Source organism: Alexandromys fortis, unplaced genomic scaffold, assembly GCF_014885135.2.
Source record: "Alexandromys fortis isolate MF-2015 unplaced genomic scaffold, M_Fortis_MF-2015_v1.1 scaffold_31, whole genome shotgun sequence".
In the NCBI taxonomy this organism is placed as follows: domain Eukaryota; kingdom Metazoa; phylum Chordata; class Mammalia; order Rodentia; family Cricetidae; genus Alexandromys; species Alexandromys fortis.
In genome coordinates, this window is record NW_026067974.1 from 12253320 (window position 1) to 12280590 (window position 27271).

At 51.5% G+C, this 27271-nt stretch overlaps 1 protein-coding gene across 4 annotated transcripts in view; it reads right to left on the reverse strand.

Moving 5' to 3' along the window:
• Nucleotides 1–9301: 9301 nt before the first annotated feature.
• Jup (junction plakoglobin) overlaps nucleotides 9302–27271 on the reverse strand; it is a 27067-nt gene continuing 9097 nt past the window's right edge. For 2 of the 4 annotated variants that reach the window (XM_050156948.1, XM_050156949.1), the window contains exons 2-15: nucleotides 23796–24011; nucleotides 21062–21321; nucleotides 20629–20867; nucleotides 19242–19443; nucleotides 18226–18370; nucleotides 17575–17678; nucleotides 16074–16412; nucleotides 14712–14867; nucleotides 14387–14506; nucleotides 12456–12606; nucleotides 12224–12345; nucleotides 11187–11226; nucleotides 10825–10990; nucleotides 9302–10111 (exon numbers count right to left, since the gene is read on the reverse strand). In XM_050156948.1, coding sequence (XP_050012905.1) covers nucleotides 10839–10990; nucleotides 11187–11226; nucleotides 12224–12345; nucleotides 12456–12606; nucleotides 14387–14506; nucleotides 14712–14867; nucleotides 16074–16412; nucleotides 17575–17678; nucleotides 18226–18370; nucleotides 19242–19443; nucleotides 20629–20867; nucleotides 21062–21321; nucleotides 23796–24003 — 2238 coding nt within the window. In that variant the 5' untranslated portion in view covers nucleotides 24004–24011 and the 3' untranslated portion in view covers nucleotides 9302–10111; nucleotides 10825–10838. Of the gene's footprint in view, nucleotides 10112–10824; nucleotides 10991–11186; nucleotides 11227–12223; nucleotides 12346–12455; nucleotides 12607–14386; nucleotides 14507–14711; nucleotides 14868–16073; nucleotides 16413–17574; nucleotides 17679–18225; nucleotides 18371–19241; nucleotides 19444–20628; nucleotides 20868–21061; nucleotides 21322–23795; nucleotides 24012–24335; nucleotides 24355–27271 lie in introns of those variants that run through there. The other 2 variants (XM_050156951.1, XM_050156950.1) reach the window with 2 other exon arrangements.

The following is a 27271-nucleotide window of genomic DNA, read 5'->3' on the forward strand; positions in this document are numbered from 1 at the left end:
GAAGAATGGATAAGGAAAATGTGGTACATTTACACAATGGAGTACTACACAGCAGAAAAAATAACAGCAGCTTGAATTTTGCAGGCAAATGGATGGAGCTAGAAAACATCATATTGAGTGAGGTAACACAGACCCAGAAAGACAATTATCATAGGTACTCACTCATAGGTGGTTTTTAAACATAAAGCAAAGAAAACCAGCCTACAAACCACAATCCCAGAGAACTTAGACAACCACGAGGACACTAAGACTCACATAGATCTAACCTACATGGGAAGTAGAAAAAGACAAGATCTCCTGAGTAAACTGGGAGCATGGGGACCTTGGGGGAGGGTTGAGGGGGAAGGAGAGAGGCAGGGAGGGGAGCAGAGAAAAATGTAGAGCTCAATAAATATCATGGGGGAAAAAACTGGAAAAAAAATCCACTATGTTGCCCAGGTTGGCCTCAATTCTCCTACCTCAGACTTTCTTGAACTGGGATTATAAGCGTACCCAGTTTGAATTTCCATTTTAAATACATCTCAAATATAGCAGTTCCAGGCCAGTCAAAGCTACAGAGCAAGACCTTATCTCAAGAAGAAACAAAACAAAATTTAAAAAAATTAAGTGATTTTCAAATGTTCATTTGTTTGGCTCTTCTGTTTTCCAAGCTGAGTGTTCCTTCTCTCTTCTTAGACTGCTGTAGTATCCAACTCCCTACACCCACCCCCGAAACTTCCCACACACCTGCCTTACCCCTCCTGGATCCAGGTCCATTCATTCTTTTATCTCTAGCTCAGCCTTCATAATACACTTAACTAAGCTAAGGAACTCTGGAACCCCTTCCTCACAGCCATCCTTGCCTGAGCCCTAGAGAAGACTGATATCTAAGGTTTTTGCCTAGCACAGAGGCTCCTAGTACCTTTGGGGTCAGGTTTCCACAAAGTCTGGAACAAGAGAGACAACCAAGAAAGAATCAAAGTGCCCCTCCATCAGTATCACATCAAGAAGCATTGGCATTCGAGTATGTCTTTCTACCACGTGATAGTGTGGGAGCTGAGACAGGTGACTTATGAGTTCAAGGTCAACCTGGACCGGTGGCGAGTTTAAATCCAACCTGGACTACTTAGCAAGTTTGAGGTCAGCTTGGGCTACATGAGAACATGTCTTGATGCTGCTCCCCTCAAAACAATGTTTCCTTCTATTTCTGTTCATCCATTCATTCAACAAACATATTGAGTACCTGCTCTAACTCGTGTGCTTGTGCATGTATGGGGTGTGTATGTTTGTACGTTTGTGAAGCTACAGGAAAACCCTCTCTCTACCCACCTTACTCCTTTGACACAAGGTCTCTCAATGAACCTGGAGTCTGACATTTTTCAGCTTCGCTGGCTGGCCAGCAAGCCCCAGAGATTCTCCGCTCCTTCAGCCCCATCCCCCAGCACCAGGGTTACAGGCTCACGTAGCCACGGCCAACTTTTCCCATGGACACTGGAGATCCAAATTCAGGTGGTCAAGCTTGTACAGCAAGCACTCTTACCCACAGAGCCATCTCCCCGGCCCTGAGTGCTGATTCTATATGCCAGGTACCGCGCTAGACTAGGGCTAATGCAGGGAACGAGAGGCACTCCGGCTCAGCTCTCCTGGAATTTAGAGTCTAGAGGAGAAACAGGTAAACAAGAAAACCAGTGAGATAGTCACGGATCTCACAAGTTCTCGGAAAGGTGCAGAGGTATGATTAAGAGAAACAGAAAGTCCCCACTCTCAAAGGGTGGAGAAGAGCATCTGTGGAATAGTCATTTTGCATCCCAGCCCACACCTGAGCTGTCAGCGTACAAGGCTCACTCAGACTCCTTCTCTCCCTCAAGCAGCCTCCCTCCCTGGGGACCAGGGCTTCTTACTCTTGTCTGGTGAGTGGACCCTGCTCCCACTTCCCCTCCTAGTCCCACTTCCTTTCCATACCCATCAGCCCCCAACCCCATAGGGATTCATCTGCCTGTTTATCAAGGGGTCTGTTCTCTCTAATCAGGTCAGGTTTGAAATAGTACTTCACACTCAACTCCTGCAGTAGCAGGGAGACATAATGAAAGAAATGGCACCCTGCTGAACTTGGACCCCCCCCCCAACCTCTACCTTCTGTTTCTTCCCCTCCTTTTCCTTGGGTTCTCTCTCTCTCTTCTACCATCTACCCATCTATTCGTCATCAGTCTTTTGGTCTTTTGTTTTTGTTTTTCCAAGACGAGACAGGGTGTCTCTGTAGCTTTGGGGCCTGTCCTGGAACTCGCTCTGTAGACCAGGCTGGCCTCCAACTCACAGAGATATGCCTGCCTCTGCCTCCCAAGTGCTGGGATTAAAGGCGTGTGCCACCATCGCCCGGCTCATCAGTCTTTTTTTTTTTTTAAAGATTTTTTTATTGCTGGGCGATGGTGGCGCACGCCTTTAATCCCAGCACTCGGGAGGCAGAGGCAGGCGGATCTCTGTGAGTTCGAGACCAGCCTGGTCTACAGAGCTAGTGCCAGGACAGGCTCCAAAGCCACAGAGAAAACCTGTCTCGAAAAACAAAAAAAAAGATTTTTTTATTTATTGTTTATACAAGAGTGCGCCAGATCTCATTACAGATAGTTGTGAACCACCATGTGGTTGCTGGGAATTGAACTCAGGTCCTCTGAAAGAACAGTCAATGCTCTTAACCTCTGAGCCATCTCTACAGCCCATGTATACGTGTTTTCATTGTCAACAGAAAGCTTGAAGGTGACACACTCCCAGTGTTTGCTGTGGACGGTGAGGAAGAAGAGGAGGTGGCTCTTTTGACATCTGCCCAGGCCAGCCCTCATGAGGCCACAGCTCTGGATCTCTGTCAAGAGCCTCCTTCCCAGGCAGTTTCTCTATGCCTGGACACTTGCAGCTTACACCAAACACAGAACAGGGCACACAGTAGGAGCTCTTAAGTTCTTGTGAACAAGACATCTCCTTGCGCAGGTAGAAGCGGCCCTAAGGCCTTTGGGAAGTCTGAGTAGGGAGGGAAATGGAACACCAAGGTGAAATTGGAGAACCCGCTAAGTCTAGGCATTGGAATCAGGCAATTCTGACTGTGGCCTCCAGAGGGCAGTGTCAGCCCACACTCGGCTGCACCCCTGGGCCGGCTGGCTCATACACCTGACTGAGGACGGATGAAGAAGAGAGGTCTTCTCCTTAACGCATAATTGTGGCCACTACCAGGCGACCCAGAGGGGACTCTGATCTTTCTCACTGTCTGCTACAGAGACGTCTTAAGGAACTGAGGTCTTGGGCCATCTCTTCCAGTGTGTCCTCTCCAACCCCTAATAGGCCGGAAAGGGAGTGGGGTGCCAAACCCTCACACCTAGTCCCGCCCCCGTCCCCGCCAAGAACTTGCAGGCACAGTTTCCCTAATTCCCAACCTTGGGTAGCATTCGCCTAGCTCAGGTCCCTCTCACTGACTCCTTGTTCGGAAAGAGTCACCAGTAGGGTCACCGAGGGTCAACGCCATAACTGCCCAGTGCAAGGCCTCAGGATTCCTTTCTGAATGACCAAGGACTTGGGTTGGGGGATACTTCCTCCTGGCTTTCCCCATGCTGTCTCCTGCAGGCCTTGGGGGCTGCTCGCTTTCCTGGATTCTGTCACCCAGGCAGAACCAGGCAACAGCCACTGCTGTCCCTCTTCCAAGCAGCACCAGCACAAAACCTCTTCATACACTCTGTAATGGATGGGATTTCCAAGGACCAGGTCTTTCCCATCTCTCAGAGCCCCTCCCCTTGTCTTTACCCCTCCTCTCAGAATTCAGCCAAACTCTTGGGGCTCAGAGGCCCCCGGTTCCCAGCAGGAGTTCAGGCTGTGCTTGCCAGAGCACCTTCAAGAGCGCTGTCTGTCTGTATCTCGCGCCCACTGCTGGCTATATTTCGGAAAGGCGAAATGCCCGGTCCAGGAGAGCAAGCTCTAGTGAGCAGAGAGATGTGAGGTGCTGGGTTGCGGAAGGACCAGGGTCTCAGGTCCAATGATTTCTCGTTCCTAACCGCTGCGCTCCCTGACGCCTCCCTGACTCGTGCACCGGGACCTCCACCGCCAATGGGGTGTGTTCTCCCAGCTCCCTCTCTGAACCAATTCTAGGAAGCTCTGAATCCTCACCCAGACTTTGTCATCTCGTGATGCTCACCGTCCACGATGGTGACGGGTAAAATAAACCAGTTTCCCCATTTCACCAGCGATGTTGGCAGCGTCTATTTTGTTCACTTTTACATGCTTCGGAATATATTTAGGTGTGCAATAAATATTTATTGAATGGATAAACAAGGATGGACACTGGGTGTGGGTACATGGGGAGGTGCATGTCGTGCTAGAAGCCCTCAGAAAGTCGCGAGCTGCTCTGTAGATGCTGGGAATAGAACCTGGGTCTTTCTGAATAGAAATGGGATCTGGAATAGAACCACCCATTGCTTTGGTGGGGCGACTGTCAACCCACTTTATTTCTAGGCTTGGGGAAAGGCTGAAGAGGTCCAAGCCATCTGATATTCTCCGCGGGGCAGATCTCCATAGCCCTCTCGCTTCCCTAAAAGCAGCCAGTGCTCCGAGCTGCTGAGCCATCTCCCCAGCCCATTCCTTTCTGTTTTGCGGTAACTAACCTGCCCAGGCAAATCTTGAACTCCGTTCTCTAAGCAGCTGAGACTGCAGGAATGCACAGAGCCTCACTTCTGTTGGTAGGTGGTTCTGCTTTGGGGGAGGGGTCTCTGGGGATGTGTGGCCTTGAGCTTCTCTTTCCTGGTTTAAGCTGTCATTGTAGGCTACCCAGCCCATATTTGGACCCATTAGACCAGAGCATCATTAGGCTGGACCCAGTCCCATCTGGGGAGAACAGGGGAAGCTGCTTGAGAGAGAGTTTGGCATCTGGGATTCAAAGTACGGTTCCAGGACAGAGTCACCCTCGGAAGGTCACTGTGCCTTCCAGTAACCACTCAGGCAGTGGCTCCCACTATCAAGGTCTCCAGGATCAGAACGCACCACCACCAGCTTTGGCTGTTACACTTTTGACATCTGATGGCTCTGTCTCAGGTGGATACAGCAAACCACTGTCCCTTCCCACTCTCCCGTCAGGGATCTGAGCATTTGCTGCTTGGGCCACAGTATGTCAATGCTCTCCCTAATGCCCTGCTCGGATATGGGTGGAGCAATATTCTTGCATGCTGCCAAACACAAAAAAGGACAGTGGATATCAAGAGTCCCGGAGCCTTAAAGAAAGCCTGGCAAAGAGCAAGCCTCTAGGGGACCCTTGCAAGGATGAGGGAATGATGGGCAAGTATTCCAGTCCAGGGACTCTGTCAAGGAGCTTGCTGTACTCTATGTGGGTAGCCATCTTCCAGTTGGCCCCACATAGAACAAAAGATCTACAGGAAGGAGTTTGCCCTTCCTATCCTTATTGTTTGAGCTGGGCATTTGAGCTTATCTTTTCCTGGTGCCAGGCTGGCACTTACGAACTGGGCTCTCCCACTTAGCTTCCAGGTCTTCTAGAAAGACACCACTTGGGTGCCCAGTCTCTGGCTTGCAGAGATAGATTGTACATCCTGGGACTTCTCAGCCCCCATCATCAGTTTCTCTTAACACCAATGGTTCATAGTATATCTTCTGTGTGGATATGTATGTATGTATGTATGTATGTATCTTTGACTTGTACACACATCTGTGTATATACGTCCCTCCCCCTCCCCTCTTTCCGAGAGACTGGAGTCTCTCATGTAACCCAGGCTAGCCTTGGATTCATTCATTGTATAGCCAAGAATGACCTCAAACTCCTGGTGGTTCTGTCTCCAACTTCTGCTCCAGTGCTGGGATTACATGTTTGTAAACCAGTCTATGCATAAATCTTACTATTTGTTTCTCTGCAATTTGTGGTCCTCCTGCCACAGCCTCCTGAGTATTGCAATGACACAGGTCCGACACAACGATATTGGTTTCTGTAAACTTAAGATGCAGCTGCATTTCTCAAGCTGTTCCCGTGTCTTGTGCACAACATAACTTCATATTCTATGTGCACAGATTTCTAGGGATCCTAGATCCTAACTAAAGGATTCATTCAGGGGTCCAGCTAATTATTTCCTAGTTACTTTAGACTGTCTTTTATATGAAGCTATAGACCTTTAAAAGAACCTTCTTGTGGTGTGCACACATGCATGGCACACATGGAGGTCAGAGGACAGAGTGCAGGAGTCAGTTCTCTCCTTTTACCAAGCGGGTCCCGGGATCCAAACTCAGACAGTTGGCTTGGCAGCAAGCACTTCCCACTGAATCGTTTTACCAGCCTGAGATGAGGTTTTGTGTGACGTAGATTTTTCTTTTTCAGTGTAAGATTCCATAACTTTTTAAAAAAGATGTGGCTTATTTGTATTACGTGTGTCCTGATATGAGCACATGTGGTGCTGTTCGTGAGCTCCAGAAGGGCGTGTCGGACCTCATGGGGGTGGAATCTCGTCACTGCCAAACTCCAGTTTGTGAGTAATGAGTGTTCTTTACCACTGAGCCCACGGCATTTCCTTTTTTTTGTTTTTTTTTTTTTTTTTGAGACAGGGTTTCTCTGTGTAGCTTTGCTTTGGAGCCTGTCCTGGATCTTGCTCTGTGCACCAGGCTGGCCTCTCAACTCTCGAACTCACGGAGATCCACCTGCCTCTGCCTCCTTAGTGCTGGGATTAAAGGCGTGCACCACCACTGCCCAGCTGGCATTTACTTTTAGTGATTTCACTTGGTAAAGGGCTTACTATAGCAGCCAAAGTTCAAGTTGTAAAAAGCAGGGCACAGTGGTACACGCCTACCGTTCCCGTGCCAGGAAGCCGAGACAGGAGATCCCCTGGGACTTGTAGGTGAGCAAGTCTAGCCAAACTGATAGCCCTAGCTTCAGGGGAGACACTACTCTCAAAAATAAAACCAAAAACAGCTTGAGTAGGCCCATGAGATGGCTCAGCAGGCAACGGTCCCTGCCATCAAGCCTGACATCTGAGCCCCATCTCCATCACATATATAAAAAATAAACAAAAAATTAAAAAAAAAAGGCCAGATGGTGGTGGTGGCACACACCTTCAAGTGCTTGGAAGGAAGGTGGATCTTTGTGAGTTTGAGGCCAGCCTGATCTACAGTGAGATCCAGGACAGCCAGAGCTACACAGTGAGACCCTGTCTTGAAAAACCAAAACAGACCACCTTATTGTAGAAATCTGCCTAGTTCTGCTTCTGTCCCATCGCCATTTCTGAGGGCACTGGCCTTGTCATTTAACCGACTGTCCTCCCCTATGTGAGTGGCACCTGCCATTTCGATAGGTGTATCTCTGCTATTGTGGCTGACTGGGTATAAAAATGTTACCTGTGGGTGACAGAGTAACCCTTGCTCCACACTCACAGTCCAAGGGCCATGGCTGTACCAACATACCTTCCACATGACTCAAGTCCCAGTGTCACTTCTGACTTAGGAACACCCAGTCAGTTTCATTGCGACTTCCCCAGCCAAGCCACTAGCAAAGGAAGTGGCCCTTTCTGTGGTGAACCATGGCGGTGATCTACCCAAAGTTTTCCACATCCCTTGTCACTGCTATAGCCTTGACATTCCCCAGGGGCTGTCATGTAGATCTGGGATAGTCCCCATTTCCCAACCTCCTTGGCATAAAGGCTGGTCATGTGACATAGTCCCAAAAAACAGCAGGTACGCCCCTGGTGTAAACATGTTTCCGGAATCAAAGAACTAAAACCTGGGGGAATCAAGTCTGCCCTGCCCCCACCCTGTTTGTTTTTTAAGTGTATGATTTTTTTTTTCCTTTTTGGGGGGTGTTTAAGACAGGGTTTCTCTGTAGCTTTAGAACCTGTCTGGGAACTCGCTCTGTAGACCAGGCTGGCTTTGAAGTCACAGAGATCCACCTGCTTCTGCCTCCCAAGTGCTGGGATTAAAGGTGTGCGCCACCACCGTCCAGCTGCGTGTATGATTGTTTTGTCTGCTCATGTCTGTGAGCCGTTTGCCTGCCCGGGTGCTCAGAGGCCAGCTCCCTTGAACTGGAGTTACAGTTGTGAACTGCCATGCAAGGGCTAGAACAGAATCCGGGTCCACAGAAGAGCACCAAGGCATCTCTCCAGCCCCCTTGACCCTCCTTCCGTCTGGAATCCTTGTGTCTTAACCTTTCATCCCAACACTTGGCAGAAGAACCAGGCATGATTTCTCTGAGCATGGGGACTCCCAAGCCTGGCACAAGCCAAACTCAATGCTCTACACCGAGCTATAACACACTTCTATTTTACAGATCAGGAAATCAAAGGTTCCAAGAACTGACTTTCTCGGGGTTGTGAGAAAGCCTACATGAAAATGGGCCGTTGATGCTACATTAATCTATGCACCCTTTTTGACCAGGCTGCTGGGAAACTCAAGAGTTCCAGCTCAATCACGGCTAGAAATTGACCTTCAATCTTTCTGTAAAGGTTTTGCTGCCTCCTCCTCTCCCCTTGTCCCTGCTGACTGTTACGGGGCTAGAGACTGATTCTTCCTTGATGGCCAACCACACATCTTCTTTGGGGGTGGGTGGTACTCATGGCGTCTTCCCTGGCATCTCTAGATCATTCTGCCCTGTGTTCGGCAGCTAGAGAGAACATGAGCATCCTCTCTGGTTTCTACCTGAGCTCATGCCAACAGGGAGCACCGGTCATTTGGGAGTGAGATCCCAGCCACGGACGCAGGATCCCACTGCATCCAGCAGGCCTAGCTAACACCATCTCTCCCCACCGCTGGCTCAGGTCTGTTCCCTCCTGTGGTGTTTCCCACACCAGAGGGACAGTCCGAGCAAAGCCCGGGTGACATGAAAGCACGTTGAGGGTGCTGGCCACAACTCAAGTCATTGAAGATTGGGAGCAGCAAGGAATCATGGGGAAGAGGAGGACAGGAGCTGGGGTGGGCCCAATACGGGCCAACAAGAAGCCTGGATTAGCAAGCCTTAGGCCGCAGAAGGCTGGGGCGTAGGAGGCATCTATCACAACCACCTTATGGCAAGGCAGAGGCTGAGGCCAGCAAGGAGCTTGCCTGTGGAGCCAAGCAGCCTGGTGTCAATAAAGCAGAAGCTCTTCCGTTACCAACCCCATGTCCTAGACTCCTAAGGTGCTGTGTGAATACGGAATTAAATCATTAAATTGACTTCAGTTCATCAAATGCTCCCTTCTCCCCCATTTGCCTCACCCAGCCCCGAGGACAACAAGGCTTGGCCAAGGGGTATACCAGGCTACTAGGAGAGGTCCCTCACCCCTACCGTACCCCTTATCCTCCCCCAGACCCACAGTGCTTTAACAGCCTCTATTGGATCTGTGTCTTATTTTATTTTCTTTGCTTTGGTCTATACAAAAACAAGAAAAGAAAAACCAATAACCAAAAACATAAAGCAATCATAATAAAACTCTCCGATGGAAACTCCCCGTCTAGCCCCCCCAAACCCATGTGCAGGAGGTGGTGTGGGGGGGTCAAACAGGAAGGGGAGGAGGAAGCCCCTCACCACACCAGAGGGGTGATCTAGAGCACTTCTGCAGGTGAGCTGGACCAGTGTAGGGCAAGGTGGAAGGGGGCTTCACCAAGAGCTCCCCCGGAGAGGGGCAAAGCAGACTTAGCAACCTGGAGAGAAGGGCAGGTCCTGGAGGGGGCACTTGCAGTCCCCACTCTTTTCCCCCCAGAAGGTCCCTGAACTTTTCAAAAGAAGCATTGGATGTCAGGGGTCGGAGCTTTGAACCTGTGTCTTGGATATCCCAGGAAGGCAGGGCAGTTGGATGCTGAAGTTCAATGAGAAAACTGCCCCCTGGTCAGGGGAAGTGGGGAAGGAAGTCAAGGGGGCCCAGGCAGCTGGAGTAGAGCTGAGAGGATTTCTGTGCAAGAACACAGGCTGAGTTCTAAAGCTTTAGTGGCCATAGCCATAGTGGGGAGGGGGAAAAGGTGCTGGGCCTGGATCCACAGTCCAGGGCAGAGAAGCAGGAGCAGACACCATCCCAAGAAACCCTACGGAGGAACTCTCTGAAGCATGGGTTCAGCAGGACGTCCAGGCTGGCTCCCGGGGTTCGGGGACTTTTCTGTCTCATCCCACAGTCTGCTCGAGAGCTTCCCGGGTAAGAAACAGCTCCTGTGGGGCATACAGACACAGGGATCAGGTGCTTGGCTGGCCTGCATTCCCTAGAAGCTCAGGATGCTATTGTGGCACCTGCCTATCACCCCCGAAAAACACCTTTTTTCTTTATCTGCTTAGAAGTAGCTGGAGGAGCCAAGCAAGGAAGGGACAAACACAAAGGAGCAAGGCTCCAGCAGTGCAGCCCTTAGGGGACTAAGGCGGGACAATCCTAAATTCAAGGCATACCTGGGCTCCAGACTGATTTAAAGCCTAGCCTGAACAGTTCAGCGAGACTATTTCAATATAATGGAAGACAAAACCGGGGTTAAGGATGCAGTCCAGTGGCAGAGCATTTGCCTAGCACACACAAAGTTCTAGGTTCGATTCCCAGGCTTATGAAAGAAAAAAAAAATCAAAAGAATAAAAAAGTGATGTCACTAAGGCTGAGGACAGATCTGAGGCCAGGCTGTGATACATAGTGAACTTTAGGCCAGCCTGAAACAGTAAAACCCTGTCAATAATAATTTCATCTTCATCATCAAGGAAGGCCAGAGCACAACAGATCAAAAACCATAGGATTCCTAAACTCCTCCTCCACCCTACATGAGCCAGGATTTACAGCCCAGAATGGAGCTGTCCCCACCAGACCATTCAGAGGGGAAAGCAGGTGCCACCGTAACTACGGCTACAGGCAGAGGGTAAGGCTATAAGACAGGAAGGGGCCATACTGAGGTGGAGTCAGCTAAGCCAGCATGTGGTCTGCGGTGGGGTAGGGAGGCCTCAGGCCATCGCTATAGGTGTCCATGGGGTAGTCCCCATCCATGTCCATATGCATATCGAGCGTGTCCAGAGGTACATCGCTGGAGTACATGGGGCGGTAGGTGGCATCCATGTCTGGGGGACGAAAAAGAAAGGCTTGTCCAGGGATCTGCAGGTCACACATGATAGTAGAACAGGCCTACTGGTAGGGCCCTAGCTCCCTCCCCACCCCACCCTCACTGCAGGAATCTAGACTGGAACACATTGGCTACCCTAGGTTTCTGCTCTCACCCACATAGCCCCGGGCAATGGGTTGGGGCCCCACACTTACCATCTGCGTAGGGTTCATTGATTGGGATCATACTCTGGGCCTAAGGAAGGACAGAGAGACATAAGTGTGGAACGTATCCTCTGGGCTACCTTTCCACCAAAGGACAGAGAGGTGCTCTAAGGGGCCAGGAGACCCCTCAGAGAAGGAAAAGAAAACACCAGTGTTGGGGACTGGAGAGATGGCAGATGATTCAGTGGCTAAGAACACTGGCTGCTCTTTGAGAGGTCCTAAGTTCAATTCTCAGCAACCACATGGTGACTCGCAACCATCTGTAATGGAATCTGATGCCCTCTTCTGTTATGCATGCATATAAATATAATAAATAAATATAAATAAATAAATCTAAAAAAAGAAAAAGAAGAAGATTTCAAAATCCTTTTTGGTTCCAGCACTAGGGAGGCAGAGGCAGGTGGACCTCTGTGAGTTTGAGTTCAGCTTGGTCTACAGAGCTAGTTCTAGGAGAGCCAGGGCTACACAAATAAATCCTGTCTCAAAAAAAAAAAAAAAAAAAAAACCCAGCCAGAATGGTGGTGGCACACGCCTTTAAATCCAGCACTAGGGAGGCAGAGGCAGGCGGATCTCTGTGAGTTCGAGGCCAGCCTGGTCTACAAGAGCTAGTTCTAGGACAGGCTCCAAAGCTACAGAGAAATCCTGTCTCGTAAAACCCCAAAATAAACTAACAAACAAACAAAAAAGCAAAAATAAAAACTGAGTTCAAAATCAACCTTGACAGATCTCTGTGAGTTCAAGGACAGCCTGGTCTATAGAGCAAGTTCCAGGACAGGTGCCAAAGCCGTACAGAGAAACCCTGTCTCAAAAAAAACAAAACCAAATCAAAACAAACAAAAGGTCAAAATCAGCCCTGAGATGACTATAGAGTTGGAGGTTATCCCTGGCTACACCAGACTCTATAAAAATAAAAAAACACACCTGAAAACTAAGATAAAATCCCTGAGGTCAGCTAAGCCTCCTCAGAGGGCAATGAGCTGCCCCTGTAGCTCACACAATCAGATGTTCAAGCCCAGTCAGATACTCACAGCCTCCCAGGCAGCTGGGTCATGCTTGAAGAGCGAGTTGGTGAGCTCCACAGACACTCGCTTGCGGTAATCCGGGTTCTTGTCCTCCGAGATGCGGAACAGGACAGCGGCGGCATAGGTGGCTGAGCAGGGGGGGAAGGGAGGTCCAAGTCAGAGGCTAACTCTACTGTGGCCGGAGGAACAGAGCCCAGCCTCCTCCCTTTGGCGCCTGCCCACAGGCACAGCCCCTCACCGGTGCCCTCATTGCGGGAGTGGAGCAGTTCCATGAGAGGGGCAGAGGCGCCCTCGGCATCAATGGCATCGGCAGCCTCCTTGTCCTGGGCCAGCTCACACAGCACCCCGGCAGCCACACGCTGGATGTTCTCCACAGAGGAATACAGGAGCTAGGACAGAGGACGAAGAAGGAGGAGAGATAAGCCAGGCTGTGTACCAACAGTGCTGCCCACCCTTGCCCTGCCTAGCCATCTTAGAAAATGGAAAACCTGGGAAAACATAAGGGGGAAAAAGCAGTCGAGTGCTATCCCCTGACCAGACACAGTCTGCTAACACGTCAGCAAATTACCAGTGTGTTTTCACTACAGTCCATTGGTACACACTATAGATATGTGTGTGTGCATCTGTGTATGTGAGTATGTGAGCACACATGTATAATACATGTGTGTATCATGGTGATTGTGTTTGGGGGCACATGTACATGTGGGTTCACGTAGTTGTGTATGAAGGTCAGAGGTTGAAGTCACGTGTTCCCGTCAGTCGATTCTCCAACTTATTTTTTTGGATAGGGTTTCTCACTGAACCTGAGGCTCCCTGCCACACCTGAGTGCTGGGGATCCGAACTCAGGTCCTCACGATCGCACAGCAACCACCTTACTGACTGAGTCATTTCCCGGGCCCCACTAATCATTTTGATTCCTCTTTTTTTTTTTTTTTTTTTTTTTCCTAGCCTGCCATAGCAGAATAAGGCATTTCCCTGTGTATTTCAAAACCTGCCCTATCAAGCTATGCATTCATATGGATGAGAACGAGAAAACAGCTGCCGGCTGAAACAATCTCTTAGCACTGAAGACAGAATGGGGTGAGTCCTTCACGCTAAAAACTAGGAAGAAAAAACTGTTTTCAAAGACAAAAACCAAACCAACTCTCCCTGGGTGGGGGTAGCTGGGGATAGAGTGCTGGTCTCCAAGCTTGCGCATGGCCCTGGGTTCAACCCTCAGTACCACACAACTAAACAAGCATCCCACTGCGTGGCTGTACGGCTGCATGACCTAACAAGCTATTCTTCTGTTTATTTAGCTCTTCCTCTAAAAGATAAGATCTAGACTGGTCTCTCAGCCTTCCCAGCAACCACTGTGTCCTGACATTCTTCTTCTTCTTCTTCTTCTTCTTGTTTTTTAGATGGAGATTTGTGTAACCCAGGGTAGCCTTAAGCTCACTCTCGCGTGGCTGATCCTCCTGCCTCCGCTCCTGGGTGCTGGAATGACAAGCATGTACCCCTACGCCCAGTTGCTTCCTTCCAGACCATTTCCTTACCATCAGACAAAGACTTTGTTTGGGACAGCTGTGTCTGCAATTGTTATTTATCTCCCTGTATAAACCTCTGCCATTTAAGTTATGTTAAATGATTTCCTCAAGGGGGGTCAGATTTGAATTCCAGGTCAAAGGATAGGAATATTTCCAAGATGCTCTTCACACGGCAATAGCAGTTCCCAGGCTGCACACACACACACACACACACACACACACACATGCCAGGGCACAAGGCGCTCGTCCAACCCTCAAGCTATCTTCTTCGTCGGCCAGTTTGACAGTGGAAAATGAACTCTCGCTGGGGGCTAGATTTCATTTCTATAAATTCCTGGGCTGCACCCTGTTTGCTTATGAGCCACCTGGGAGCCACTTGTTGACTCTGCCCACAGAGCGCTGCTGGGACCCAGCATTAATGAGCTCCTGTCTGCTGAGACACTCGCTCCTGTTTTCCAAGTTTGTGCTTTTCAGGTTGTTTTGAACACGCAGATGCTCCTACTGCCTGCGTGGCTACATCTCACCTCCCGGGCTTCTGAGCTTGGAAAGCCACTCATCCAGCCTTCTGCACAGTCCCTGGTCCACACACCCCAAAACCCTTGGCAGTGTCTGGGGACACATCTCCTGCCTCTCTGGACTCACCTGGACAAAGAGGGGAATGGTGTTGAGCCGGAAGATCTCCATGCGGTTCATGGGATCCCGGGCGAGGATGTGGAGGGCTCCGGTGCAGCCCTCAACGATCTCTTCCATTCTCACGCCATCCTGCATGAGAAGAGCCATGAAGCATGAGGACGGGGACGAGGGGGCCCTGGACAAAGCCCCACCAAGACCCTGACCCCCGTTACTAGTTCCCAGAGTTGGCACTGATGTCAGCTCACCCTCTTCTTTTATACACACAAACTCTGAGGATCCTCCCCCGGCATCCCCTCCCAAAGAGGCTACCTCAGTTGCCACTGAGCTCATGTACCGTGTAGGGTTGCTGGGTGCCGGCGGCCACATGTCGCTGGGCATCCTGGTGGGCCTTGACCAACAGCTGAACCAGGCAGGGAATGACCGCAGCCTCTTGCAGTGGGGCATGGTTGGCTGGGCACAGGGCCAGATTCCGGATCAGACCAATGGTTGCCTGGCAAGGAAGGAGGCAGTGAACAAAGGTATTCCTTGAACATCTGGACGATCCCAACTCCCCAGCTTCAGGTGTTTTGTACCTTCTGCCCTCTCTTCTGAATCCCAGTCCCAGTACAGTGACAGCCGCATAAGGAGAGTCCTGACTATTTGAGAAGCCCTGCTTGGGGGGGATGAGGGGGGGCTGTAGGTACAGGACAGAAACAATCTAGATCTAAGATTGGGGCTTTAGCTCAGGTGGTAGAGGGCTTACCCAGCATGCACAGCGCCCTGGGTTTGAGTCCCAGCACTACACCAGGTGTGGGGGCACATGGCTGTCATGCCCGCACTTGAGGTAGAGGCAGGAGGATCAAAGTGATCCTCAGATACAATCTAAGGCCAGCCTGGGATACCCGAGACTCTACTTTGTAAAATAAATTGGATTTAGCTCGCTGAGGTGGGACATGCCTATAGTATTCTCAGCAGCCAGGGTCTGAGGCAGGAGAATTGCGAATCTAAGGCCAGCCTGGGCTACACATCACAGAGACCTTGTCTCAAAAGCCCCCCAGAACCAAGCATGGTGGCAAACACCTTTAATCCCAGCACTTGGGAGGCAGAGGCAGGAGAATCTACATGAGTTTAAGGCCAGTTTGATCTGTATAGTGAGTTCCATGACGGCCAAGGCTACACAGAGAGACCCTGTCTCAAAAAACCAAAATAAATACATAAACGCTAACATTTTTTTAAACGTGTTAATATATGTGTGTGAGCACAGGTCAACTTTGGGCGTTGTTCCCTTGCTTTTTACACATGGTTGTTAGCCAACCCTGTGGGTGCTGGGAATTGAACTCAGGACCTCTGGAAGAGCAGCCAGTGCTCTTAACAACTGAGCCATCTCTCCAGCCTCTAATAAAAAATTTTTAAAAATAAACACACAAAACAAGAACAACAACAACAAAAAAAAACAGATAAGCAAAACGACTGCAGGTCTCTGGAGCAGAGACAACGTTGAAGTAGAAACTGCTGAGAGTGGTCCTTCCTGTTGTCTGAGCCAGTGTGTCTAGATCCTCTGTGCCGCTCCTCCCGCGCCCTTCCTTACTATATCCCTGCAGCACTGCATGGGACCGCGTGCACGCGCGCACGCACACACACATTCACACGTACACGCTCACGCACACACGCACACCCCGAACCCCCCACAGCAGTGGCTGTGGCCGTTCATGGCTACCTTGACCAGTGGCCACTGGTTGGGCTGGTTGAGCAACTTCACAATGGCTGGGATGCCATAGTTGAGGCGCACAGAGTTCTGAGCCATCTCGGCCTCTGGGTGGCGGCTGGTAAGGTGCCTCAGGGCACAGACGGCAGGCTCTGTGATGTCATCCTTGTCCCCGGCTCTCAGGATGGCGTGGATGAGAGCCTCCACGCCGCTGTTCTGCGTCACCAGCGTCTTGTTTTTGCTGTTGTTGCAGGTCAGGTTGGAGAGGGTGCCTGTGGCGCAGGTGAGGACGTTGACGTCATCCACACTCAGCTGGTTGACTAGGATCTTCAGTACACTCTCCAGACCCTCCTGAGAGAGGAAGAGCATGAAGGATGAGGGACACATCACCTCTACACAGCCTCCCCAGTAGGTCCAAGGGGAGCGGATAGGCTGCCGGACTTGGTCTTTCTTTCATGTGGCCAGAAACCTTCACCCTGCGGCCTCGCATGCCCTGGGGAAAACAGCAGCTCCTGGAGCAGTAGAGGCCGTGAGGCTGAGGAACGCCGGCTATTTTCCCACAGACTCACAGCTGCAGGCTTGCCTCCAAGCCTCTGCTCTTTCCTCTGCCCCACGCGCTTCATCCCTGCTGGCCGCAGGAGGCCTCTGGTCAAGAGGAAGCTAGCAAGGAGGTCAGAGGCTTCAGTGGTCAGCTGATCCCCTATCATATACTTCTCACCTTGCTGGCCCTTTTCTGTCACACCAGGGATCCCCAAGGTAAATCTACTTCCAAGAAAAATCCCTAATTCAGAAACCTCTCTTCTCCCAAGGAAGGCTGGTGGGTCCAAAAGACTATAGGCCTAGGGGATATACAATCATGGGTCAGAACGCCAGCTCTGCCATCTACCAGCTCTCGACATGGGCTTTCTTTTAACTCCCTGAGCCTCAGTTTCTCCCACAACCAATAGGGTTGCTAAGGAGATTAAAGTCAGCTCTCATACCCATGGAAGCCAGCAGAATGGACAGCGCTTGCTGGGCGGTGGTGATGGGTAAACACAGGGACAGAAGTCTGCTTGGAAGATGGTGCCAGGGACTTGCTCTGTGGTTAGTATTTTATTTATGCGTATGGGTGTTTCGCCTGCCTGTTGTATATCACCATGTGTATACATGTGTATGTACACATGTGCACCATGTGTAAGTCTGGCTCCCTCAGAAGCTAGAAGAGGACATTGGATGCCCTGGGAGCCAGAGGTACAGGCAAATGTTCTTCACCCCTGAGCCACCTCTCCAGCCCCTGTAGGTGGATTTTCCTCAACAGTACAGCTCCTGTTCCAGGGTTTAGGCCCAAACTGTCCCATCACCATCACCTGAACCCCAATTTAAAGATGTCAGCCCCCTTCCTCTTCCTGTCCCAAGCCCTAAGTAGGATGAAAGCCTCCCACTAGAGGTGTGATGGGCTTCTGGGCCTTTCCAGCCTTAGCCATGAGGGAGAGGGACTCATAGGTCCCAGAGACGGGCCCAGGCCCCGACTCACCTGCTTGGTGGCCACATCCGAGAGGTTACGCAGAGTCCACAGGCAGTTTTGCACCAGGCGGGGGCTGTTGCTCGTCAGGTGCTTACCCAGAGCCTGCATCCCACCTGAGGAGGGAGCAGAGGTCCTGTCAGCCTTAGAGGAGCCAGACTGATGGGCAAGGACCCTACCCTGATCCTCCTGACCCCATAGATCGCTCTTATGATTTTATTTTTAAAGGCTGTGTGTGTGTGTGTGTGTGTGTGTGTGTGTGTGTGTGTGTGATTCTCAGTGCCCGTGGAGGTCAGAAGAGGGCATCAGATCCCCTGAATTTGTGCTACAAGCAGTTGTAAGTCACCAAATGTAGATAATTGGAACCAAACTTAGATCCTCTGGAAAAGTAGCAAGAAATTATTTATTGTGTGTGCAACATTCTGCCTCCATGTGTGCCTGCAGGCCAGAAGAGGGCACCAGATCTAGGGCACCAAATCTCATTACAGATGGTTGTGAGCCACCATGTGGTTGCTGGGAATTGAACTCAAGACCTCTAGAAGAGCAGCCAGTGCTCTTAACCTCTGAGCCGTCTCCCGCAGCCGCCATAGCAAGAACTCTTCAGGTCTGTGTCACCTCTCCCGCTCCCCCACAGGCCACCTTGCGGTTGGTCCTCACACTTACCGGCCTCCACGATGGCAGGCTTGTTGCTGGGACACACGGACAGCACCTTGAGCACTCGGCTGGTGGTCCAGAGAAGCTTCTCGTAGCTGTAGTTCCTCATGATCTGCACTAGCCCCTGCGGTCCCCCATTGGCCAGGATGATCAGCTGTGGGGGAGGGAAAGGCGAGCATGAGACAACGGATGGATGTACACGTGTGTGTGTGCGCGCGCGCGCACACGTATGTGTGTGCGCGTGTGTGCCCGCGTGTGTGTGCGCGCGCGCGCACATGTGTGTGCACGTGTGTGTGTGCGCGCGCGCGCACGATGGAGCTGTCATTATGAAGCTCCTGCTGGAGTCTTAATGGCTTTTGTGGCTATCAAATAAGCCAATATCTAATACCGAACGCTGGCAAGGATGTGGCAAAGGGAGCCTAGCACAGCCATTATCACAATGGTAGTGTAACACACTATAATCCTTTGGAAAGAGTGCTAACCCGCTGAGTATAAAGTCTAGAAGTGTTTAAAAACAAAAAGAAAAAGGCCTTCAGTCCTGCCGGTGTTCCACACCTCTAATCCAGCAGTTGGGAAACTGAAGCAAGGAGATCTAGGGTTCCAGGCCAGGTCTGGGTTAGATGCTGAGACCCTGTCTAAAACACATAGAGAGAACTGGAGAGATGGCTCTTTTCCAGAGAAACGTGGTTCAGTTCCCAGCACCTACATGGTGACTTACAACAGTCGCTAATTCCAGTTCTAGGACTCCAGCACCCTCTTCTGGCCTCCATGGGTAGTACTGCAAGCCATCTCTCCACCCCGCCCCCTTTTCAATTCTAGGGATTGAATTCAAGATCATCCAGCATACTACTCAGCTTTCTATCACCCAGTTATATCCCTAGCCCTAATTTTTTTCACCTTTAAAATACTGGTACTGAAGAATTCAGAAATAGGATAAGAGACACAGTTATCTGTAGACACATTAATATGCCTTCCGGGAAGTGACCTGAAGCCACGGGATGCTTAGCTGTGTTGGAGAGACCCACCTTGCTCTCCTGATTGCCATAGGCCAGGAGCTGCAGGCAGTCGGTGGTGATAGCCAGGAACTTAGGGTTGTTCTTGTTGAGGAGGGGCACCATCTTCTGCAACCCATCAGCCAGGCGCACCGCCATCTTGGCGCCCTCCTGGTAGAGCAGCAGGTTGTGCAGCGTGGTGATGGCGTAGAACAGGACAGATTCCACAGGGGAACTGGGGAGCAGGCAGAACCCATGTGAGTCAGCTCCCAGAGCCCAGCCTGAATGTGGGAATGTGGGTGTGGAAAGAGTGCCCACCACATCCAGAAAGCTCACCCCAAATCAACCGCCCCGTGCCAGTAGCCCTTCACCAAAGTCTCATTCTCCCTTTTCACTTGTGTGTGTGTGTGTTGGTGTTCGTGAGCTGTGTGGAGGCCTGAAGACAACCTCAGGTGCCATCTTTAGGAACACAATCCCCCTCCTTAGATACAGGGTCTCTAACTGGCCCAGAGCTCACCAATTAGGCTAAACTTGGGCAGCCAGCAGTAAGCTCCCAGGGCTTCCTCCAGTCTCCACTCCCCCAGGGCTGGGGTTGCAAATGCAGCCTGCTGCATCCAGCACTGTTACATGGGTGCTGGAGATTGACTTGGGTCCTCATGCTTGAGAGGTAACCCTTTATAGAATGAGCCATCCCCCGCCCCCAAGACACCCGGTCCCATTCTTTTCTTTCTGTTTTTTTTTTTTTTTTTTTTTTTTTTTTTAAGAGACAAATTTTCACTATTGTAGCTCTGACTAGCCTAGAACTCTCTGTATAGACTAGGTTGGCTTGGAATGCACAGAGGTCTACCTGTTGCTACTTCTTGAGGACTGGGGCGAAAGGAGAGCACCGTCATGTCCGGTCAATCCCACTCTTAAAGACATCAGCCCCCAGCACATCTATCTCCACTCCTGCCTCTGAGGTCCGACAGGTTGCTAATTACGTACTAGGTGCCTGAACGGCTGAGTCACTACTGTGTGTAAGGTCATGGAGGAGAGCCCCATGAAAACTTCTGAGGGGAGTGAAACAGCCTCCCTACCCTGAAAGAACTCCTGCTCAAATTCAGTACAAGGCCAGGAGGGGGGGGGCGGGGGGGCTCAGATATGCTGTTCTCTTGCTAGGACAGCTTCCCCCTTATCAACTCTGACCAAATCCACTCCTCTGTCAAAGCACTGCTACACCACCTCTGGGCAGTCTCAACCATTCTGCTGCTATAAATTACGTTATATCCTTACAGTCAGCCTGCTGTTTACGTTACTGTCTCTGGGTTGGGCTCTGAGCGGCTGAGAGCCAGGATGGGTGTGGTGCTTAACGTGTGTATGGAAGCCCAGGAATGGGGTGCTGGGAGGCCCCTGGCTCGCGTACTGCAGAGGAGCAAGTTACCTGAGCATTCGGACGAGGGCAGGGATGCCTCCAGACTTGAAGATAGCGAGCAAGCCCTCCCGGTGGTGGGAGAGGTTGTGCAGGATGCTTGTGGTGCATCGGGCAGTATCCAGGTCACTGGTGTTCTGCATGGTGCGCACCACAGCCGCCACCAGCTGGGGCGAGCCCATGAGGGCACGGCGGGACGCCTCCTTCTTGGACAGCTGGTTCACAATCATAGCCGCCTTGGTCACCACTACCTGGAGGAAGCATGTGAGATGTTGAGCCTATGGCTCAGGCTCCTTCCCCCACAGAGGGAAGGAAGGCAAAGGGCATGACATCCTTCCACAGAGCTTAGATGACCCAAGTCAGTCTCCAGATGCCAGACTCATGGCTTCCTTCCCTCTGGGGACAGCTAGTTTCGTCCCGCCCCACCTCCAGGCCCTTCACAGACCGGGTCCTCATCGTTGAGCAGCTTGGTGAGCTCAGGCAGAGCCCGCGTAGCCAGCTCCGCATCGTCCTGGTAGTTGATGAGATGTACGATGGCCGACTTGAGCAACTGGGATGGTTCCGCCAGTCGCTGCAGGTTGGTGGCTTGCCCCTCTACCTGGGTGGCCAGCAGTAGAGAACTGTCCTCGCCTGACACCCCTGGACACATGGCCTCCCGCACTCGCTTGGCTCTGGCTGTCGTGGACATCTGGTACTCCAGGTCACCTGGAAACCAAATGACGCAAGGATTTAGGGGGACTTGAAGGGCAAGGTAAGCTGTGCAGACACGGCTCCAAGCTGCCTCATGCGCCATCAAAGTACAGGACATCACTCACGATTCTGTACCTAACAGGATTCTGGGAGATCGCCCTTGCCACTGCTTTTATCACCTTTTATCATGAGGCCCATCTAGCCCACCCAGCATAGGGAACTCTATGACAACTAACTAAAATCACAGCTATGATTCTTGTCTGACACCTATCATTACAAAAATGGTATGTCTATATGTCATTACAAAAATATCTATAGCAAATATTTATTTACTGCAATACAGTTCTACGAAGTAAAAGTAGGGCCTCATATTTGCTCAGCAAGCACCCTACTACTGAGCTATATCCCCATCCTTAAAAAAAACACTAAGGGCTGGAGAAATGGTTTTGCAGTTAACAGTGCTTGCTGTTCTTGCAGAGAACTTAGGTTCCATTCCTAGCACCTAGATGATGGCTCACAGCCATATCTAACTCCAGGTCCAGGAGGTTCAGGTGCCCTCTTCTGGCGACTATAAGTACTGCACCCATTCGGTGCATACACACACACACACACACACACACACACACAAGCACACACATCTTTAAAAATTAAAAATATTTTACATTTCCCAGAGTGACTTTGAGCTTACTCTGTACTCAGAAAGCCTTTGTACTTGTAATCCTCCTACCTTGGCCTGCCAAGTAGCTAGGACATCACATACCTTTGCTACCATGGCCAGCTCAGCAATAATAACAGCTGTGGCTGGAGTTGTAACTCGGTAGAATGCTTGCCTAAGAAGGTTCCACTCTCAATACTGAATAAAACGAGGCGTGGTGGTACACTCGTGTAATAATTACAATACTCCAGAAGTGGCAGCAAGAGGATCAGAAGTTCGTGGCTATCCTTGGCTACACCTGAAATAGCCTAGGCTACATAAGACTTTGTCTCAGAAACAAAACCAGGGGCTGGAGAGTGGCTCAGTGATCAAGAGTACTTGCTGTTTTATCATGAAGGTCAGAGTTCAGATCCCAGCACCCACACCAGGCAGCTCACAAACAATGTAACTTCAGCTCTAAAGGATCCAAAAGAGGATGCCCTCTTCCGGTCGCGCATATGTGTGTATACATTTACATGGACACACCCACACATAAATAATGACAACCCAAAAGAATAGCTAATGGTGGAGTACTTCTGTGCCTAACTGTGGGTTAAATACCTTTCTTCCACTTTCTCACTCACTCTTACGGCAATCTCTCAAGGCAAGTATAATATTCTCTCCGTTTCTAGGACCTTGGACACAAAGGCCATAAAAACAGTGGACTCGGGTGCCCAAGGCCCCACCCTCCTCCCCCTGTAACCATCAGGGCAGTCACGGGATTAGACAAGCTAAACGTCACCCTTCTAATTGCACACTCACCTGCCAAAAAGTAGCAACTCTCTCCCTACAAAGGGGGCCAAAATGAGTCTCAGAGTGCCAGCCAGGGTCACATAGCCAATGAAGAGACAGGACAGGACCGAGGCTTTGGGAAGGCAGGAGCAAAAGCCCTCAAGAAAAACACTGGGTTCTACCTCTGGGGTGGGCGGGAGCTATTTTAAAAAGTCCCAGATAGCCCTGCCATGGCAAATGTCCCAGTGCCCAGAGAGGCGAGCCGAGGGTTATTCTCTAATTGTGGGGAAGGAGAGGCTGCCCACAGAGATCTCCCACCCCTATGCTTTGCTGTCGCTCCCAACATGCACCTGGCCCTGCCAGGCACAGAGGCTCCTGCCTGGGGCCAGGGAGGAGACCTGAGACAGGGCTCGTAGAGCCCCAACCAGCCATAGCTCACCCTGCAACTGTCCAGGCCCCAGAGCTAATCCCCTGGAATGTTTAGGGCCCTGGGGACATCTGTGAGTGACAGTCCTAAAGCCATGTGCACCTCTGTCCCAGAGAGGAAGGAGCACCTGGACTGGTAGAGTGTTTGCCTTTGTGACAGAAACCCAGAACAGAGTCTCAGCTGCTGTGCGCCTGTCCCTGGGACATCTGCCTGTCACGTGCTAGCCTAGCCTAGGCTTGAACACTGCGCCGCTTCCACCAAACTGGGATTGGCGGGGTGGGGGTGGGGCATTGTTCCCAGTCTCTCTCTCTATCAGATGCGCGCCTTCCCAATAATCACCAGGTTCTCACTGAGGGTAGCAATGAAGTCTCCCTATTACATAGCTGGGACCCCAGAAGTCAAGAACTGCAGGCTCACCCTTCCAACCACTGGCACCTCTGGGCAGAGCCTATGCCCATATTCGGAGATCAAGGAAATGACATCTGTGTCTGTCTCTGGGTAGCCACATGTTCCTTCCTAAATCCCCAAGAGTAGGAACTTCTTTCAAACCAGGGACCCCCTCGATCTACCTCCCACCAGGATCCAGAGTTTCTGTCCCATTAAAAAAAAAAAAAAAGACAACCCTGGAGTCCAGACCTTGGTTCTGGGGCACTCCCTGTGTATAGGTGGTTGTCTTCTTGAGTGTGTACTGCCTGCCGCAGGCTTCATCCTCGTCCATGATGCCCTTGCTGCTGACGGAGGGCACACAGGTATTGACACCTGAGTGGATGCCTGAGTCGTAGGTGTACGTCTGCTGCCACTCAGTCACCTTGATGGGCTGTTCAATCAGGTTCATCACCTCCATGGTGGCTGCTGGGGTGAAAAACAAGAGTGTGCTTAGCCACTCCCAGTTTCAACTCAGCTGCGGCCCTCTTCCCTGAATCTGCCCTTCTCCTTCTCCTGATACCCCCCACCAGAGCCTCAAGGCCCTCAGAAGATAGCAGACAGCAAGGTGCAGGGGTGAAGAGGAAGGGCACCCAGCCCAGAAATGGGCCGCCCACCAGAAGACTGCCTAGGCACCATAGAGCTGAAGACGAGCCATTGTGGTTAATTTAAGCCCTGGGCTTGCCTCCTCTGCTCTGGTGTGGAGACAGGAAACAGCCAGACGCCTCCAGCCTGGCCCCAAGCTAAACTCACCAGTCGTTCCCAACCCAACAGTTCCAGCGGCAAAGGAACTAAGGGCTTTGGGCAGCCGCTGGGGCCCTGCAGACCAGTCCTCCCCTGCAGCTCCCGGGGAGGGTTGCCTAGGCTGCGGCACCCAGCCAGCCATTGGAGGAGAGACTGGGTGGGACAGGGAAGCTGTTCAACAGGTTTCTCGGGCACACCCCAGGCTCCCTCAGCTCCTGATCTCACTTTCCAGAAGGTCAAGCCTAACCAGGCCCTCCTCTCTTGCAGTTCCTAGCTTTCCCAGTATTCTGATCCTGACAGGCCAGTTCAAATCTCGGCTAATTTGCTCCCTAGCCAATCCATCTCCCAGTTGGATGCCAGGGGCTTCAAACTCAGGTTCTACCACTCTCATAGACGGCTTGTGTGAGGAGAGTGCTTGGGAAGGACCCACTATGGATGGCTCTTAGCGGGTGCTCAGTGTGGGGGACCAGGGTGTTGCAGTCTTAACTGGGCTATTGGCTCAGCTTCCTGGAATCCAGGCTAGCAGCGTGGAGTGGAGCAGGCCTCTGGAGTGGTCACTGCTGTTGAGGAATCTCACCCTGCTTGAAGACCTGAGGCCACTTGAAGACTCACGAGCATCTGCACCCACTTGATACGCGGAGGAGGCTTCCCATTTGGTCTGTTTGGGCCCCACCGCCATGCACTCTGACCCCATCCCAGCCGCCACCGCCCAGACACAGGCAGCCAGGGAATGTCTGCAGGCCTGCTACATGTCCCCCATCTCTCACACATGCCTCCAGACCCCCAATGCCTTCTCACACATGGCTTTCAAAGCTTTGTTCCCCAAGTCATAGATGTCTCGCCATGGGACCTGAGAGAGGACCAGGAGGCTTAGCAGTGGGGTCTTCACCCTCCACACACCAATCTGGCCTCAGAGAATGAGCAGAGCCCAGGCTAGTCCACGCATAAAATGGGGTAGTGCCTGGCCTCTTTCCAGCAGCGTGTTCCACCACGATGCCAGGGGAACCTGCAAAAACGAGGGTGGGGCACCTGGTGCACCGAGAGGCGCCACCCCAGGAACAAAGGGAATCAGGGGCCCCTTCCCAGAGCATGACGACAGAGGGGCATGGTGGAACACGCCTGTCATACCAGCACCCGGGAGACTGGGATGGAGGGATCACCAGTGGGAGGCCAGTTACAGAAGGAGACGCTGCTTCGCAGAAAAAAGGAGAGCTTGATGAACGTTCTCCCCGCCCTTCATGGGCCACACAGCCCCTCCCCTGCCACAAGCAGTCCTAAAACAGGCAAGAGCAGCACCAGCTCCCAGCTGCCGCCTTTCTCGATTCCCACCACCCCGGGGTGACTCAGAGTTTCGTTTGGGGCTGATAAACAGCAGTAGGCCCAGGCCAGCGACAGCAGGCTCTGTGCCGCCAGATGTGCACAGCTGCTCCCAGACACTTGCCAGGAGTCGCTATTTTAGAATACCCCCACCTTCACACGCTCCCCTCCTCCCGGCTCCAAGCAGCAGCGGCAGCAGCAAGTGAAAGGCCAAGGGTAGAAAATCAGGAGCTTGGAGGAGGCCGGCTCAGGAAAACCCTGCCTTCCCCCATCCTGTCCTCTGCCCCCCAGGGTGCTTCCCAAGAGAGAACTGAGGAAGAATGAGTGGGTCCCAGAAGTCACCTTTGGGGGAAGGCAAAAAAAAAACAAAACAAACAAAAAAAAAACAACAAAAAAAAAAAACTCCAAGCTCTTGAGAAGGCAAACCCATTGGCAGTGACCCTCCAGTGCCCTATGGAGGCGAGGTCAAGAGGGTGAGGAAGAGCTGCAGGACAATAGCCCCTGTAGGCATGAGCTCCCCAATCTGACCACAAAGCTGCCTTCTACAGAGATAGCCATCTAACCTTAGGACCCAGAAACACAGGAGAGTGTGATTTATCCCAAACCACAGGAGCCAGCCTTGGGTTAGAAGGGAACACTGCAGTCGAGGTGAGCCTCAGGAGAGGGGGTTTGCTCGCAAGCTAGTCCTCGGGCCCAGCTGGCCAGGCCTGGAGCCAAGGAAAGCCAAGGGCTGAATAGCTTCCCAGGGCCATGCTTGGGTCAAAGGATATCAGAGGGCAAGCGGCCAGCTCTCTAATATCCAATGAATTCCAACCCTACTGGCAGGCCTTTGCAGATTCCCAGAGGTGGCTCTCTGCTCAGTGCTGGGCCTGTCTTACTTTTGGATTGGATTTAGTCCACCTCTTAAGAGTCTGGAGGAAGCTAGGTCCTCTGCCCAAGGAGAGGACAAGAAAGAGGGTGCTCAGGCCAGGCGCAGGTGATGCAAGCCTTTAATCCCAGCACTCAGGAGGCAGAGGCAGGCGGATCTCTGTGAGTTCGAGGCTAGCCTGGTCTACAGCGTGAGTAGGATCCAAAGCTACACAGAGAAACCCTTCTTGAAAAACTTAAAAAAAAAAAGGGGGGTATTATTCTTTTAAAGCGGTGTGTGTGTGTGTGGAGACAAACACAGGACAGACAACACGCGCGAAAAGAGGAGACACAGACACACGGCTCCCACGTGGGTGCGCTTTAATGGGGGGGGGGGACACGATAAGGGACAGGTGTGCAAGACACACAAGGGTAAGGGGCAAGAGAGAGCGAGACCTCGTGGAAGCTCGCTTTTTAACGAGAAGAGCAAGGGTATCTGGGAGAAATGTCCTGCACCTGTACGCGCACGCGCATACACGCGCGCGCAGGTGTCCGTAATCCAGGAGGAATCTGGGAGCTGTAGTTTCCAAAAGGAACAACAGGGGGGACTGTTCCAGGTCTTGTAAACATGAGAGCATAGGCCGGGCAGTGGTGTCGCACACCTTTAATCCCAGCACTAGGGAGGCAGAGGCAGGCAGATCTGTGTGAGTTAAAGGCCAACCTTGTCTACAAGAGCTAGTTCCAGGACAGGCCCCAAAGCTACAGAGAGACCCTGTCTCAAA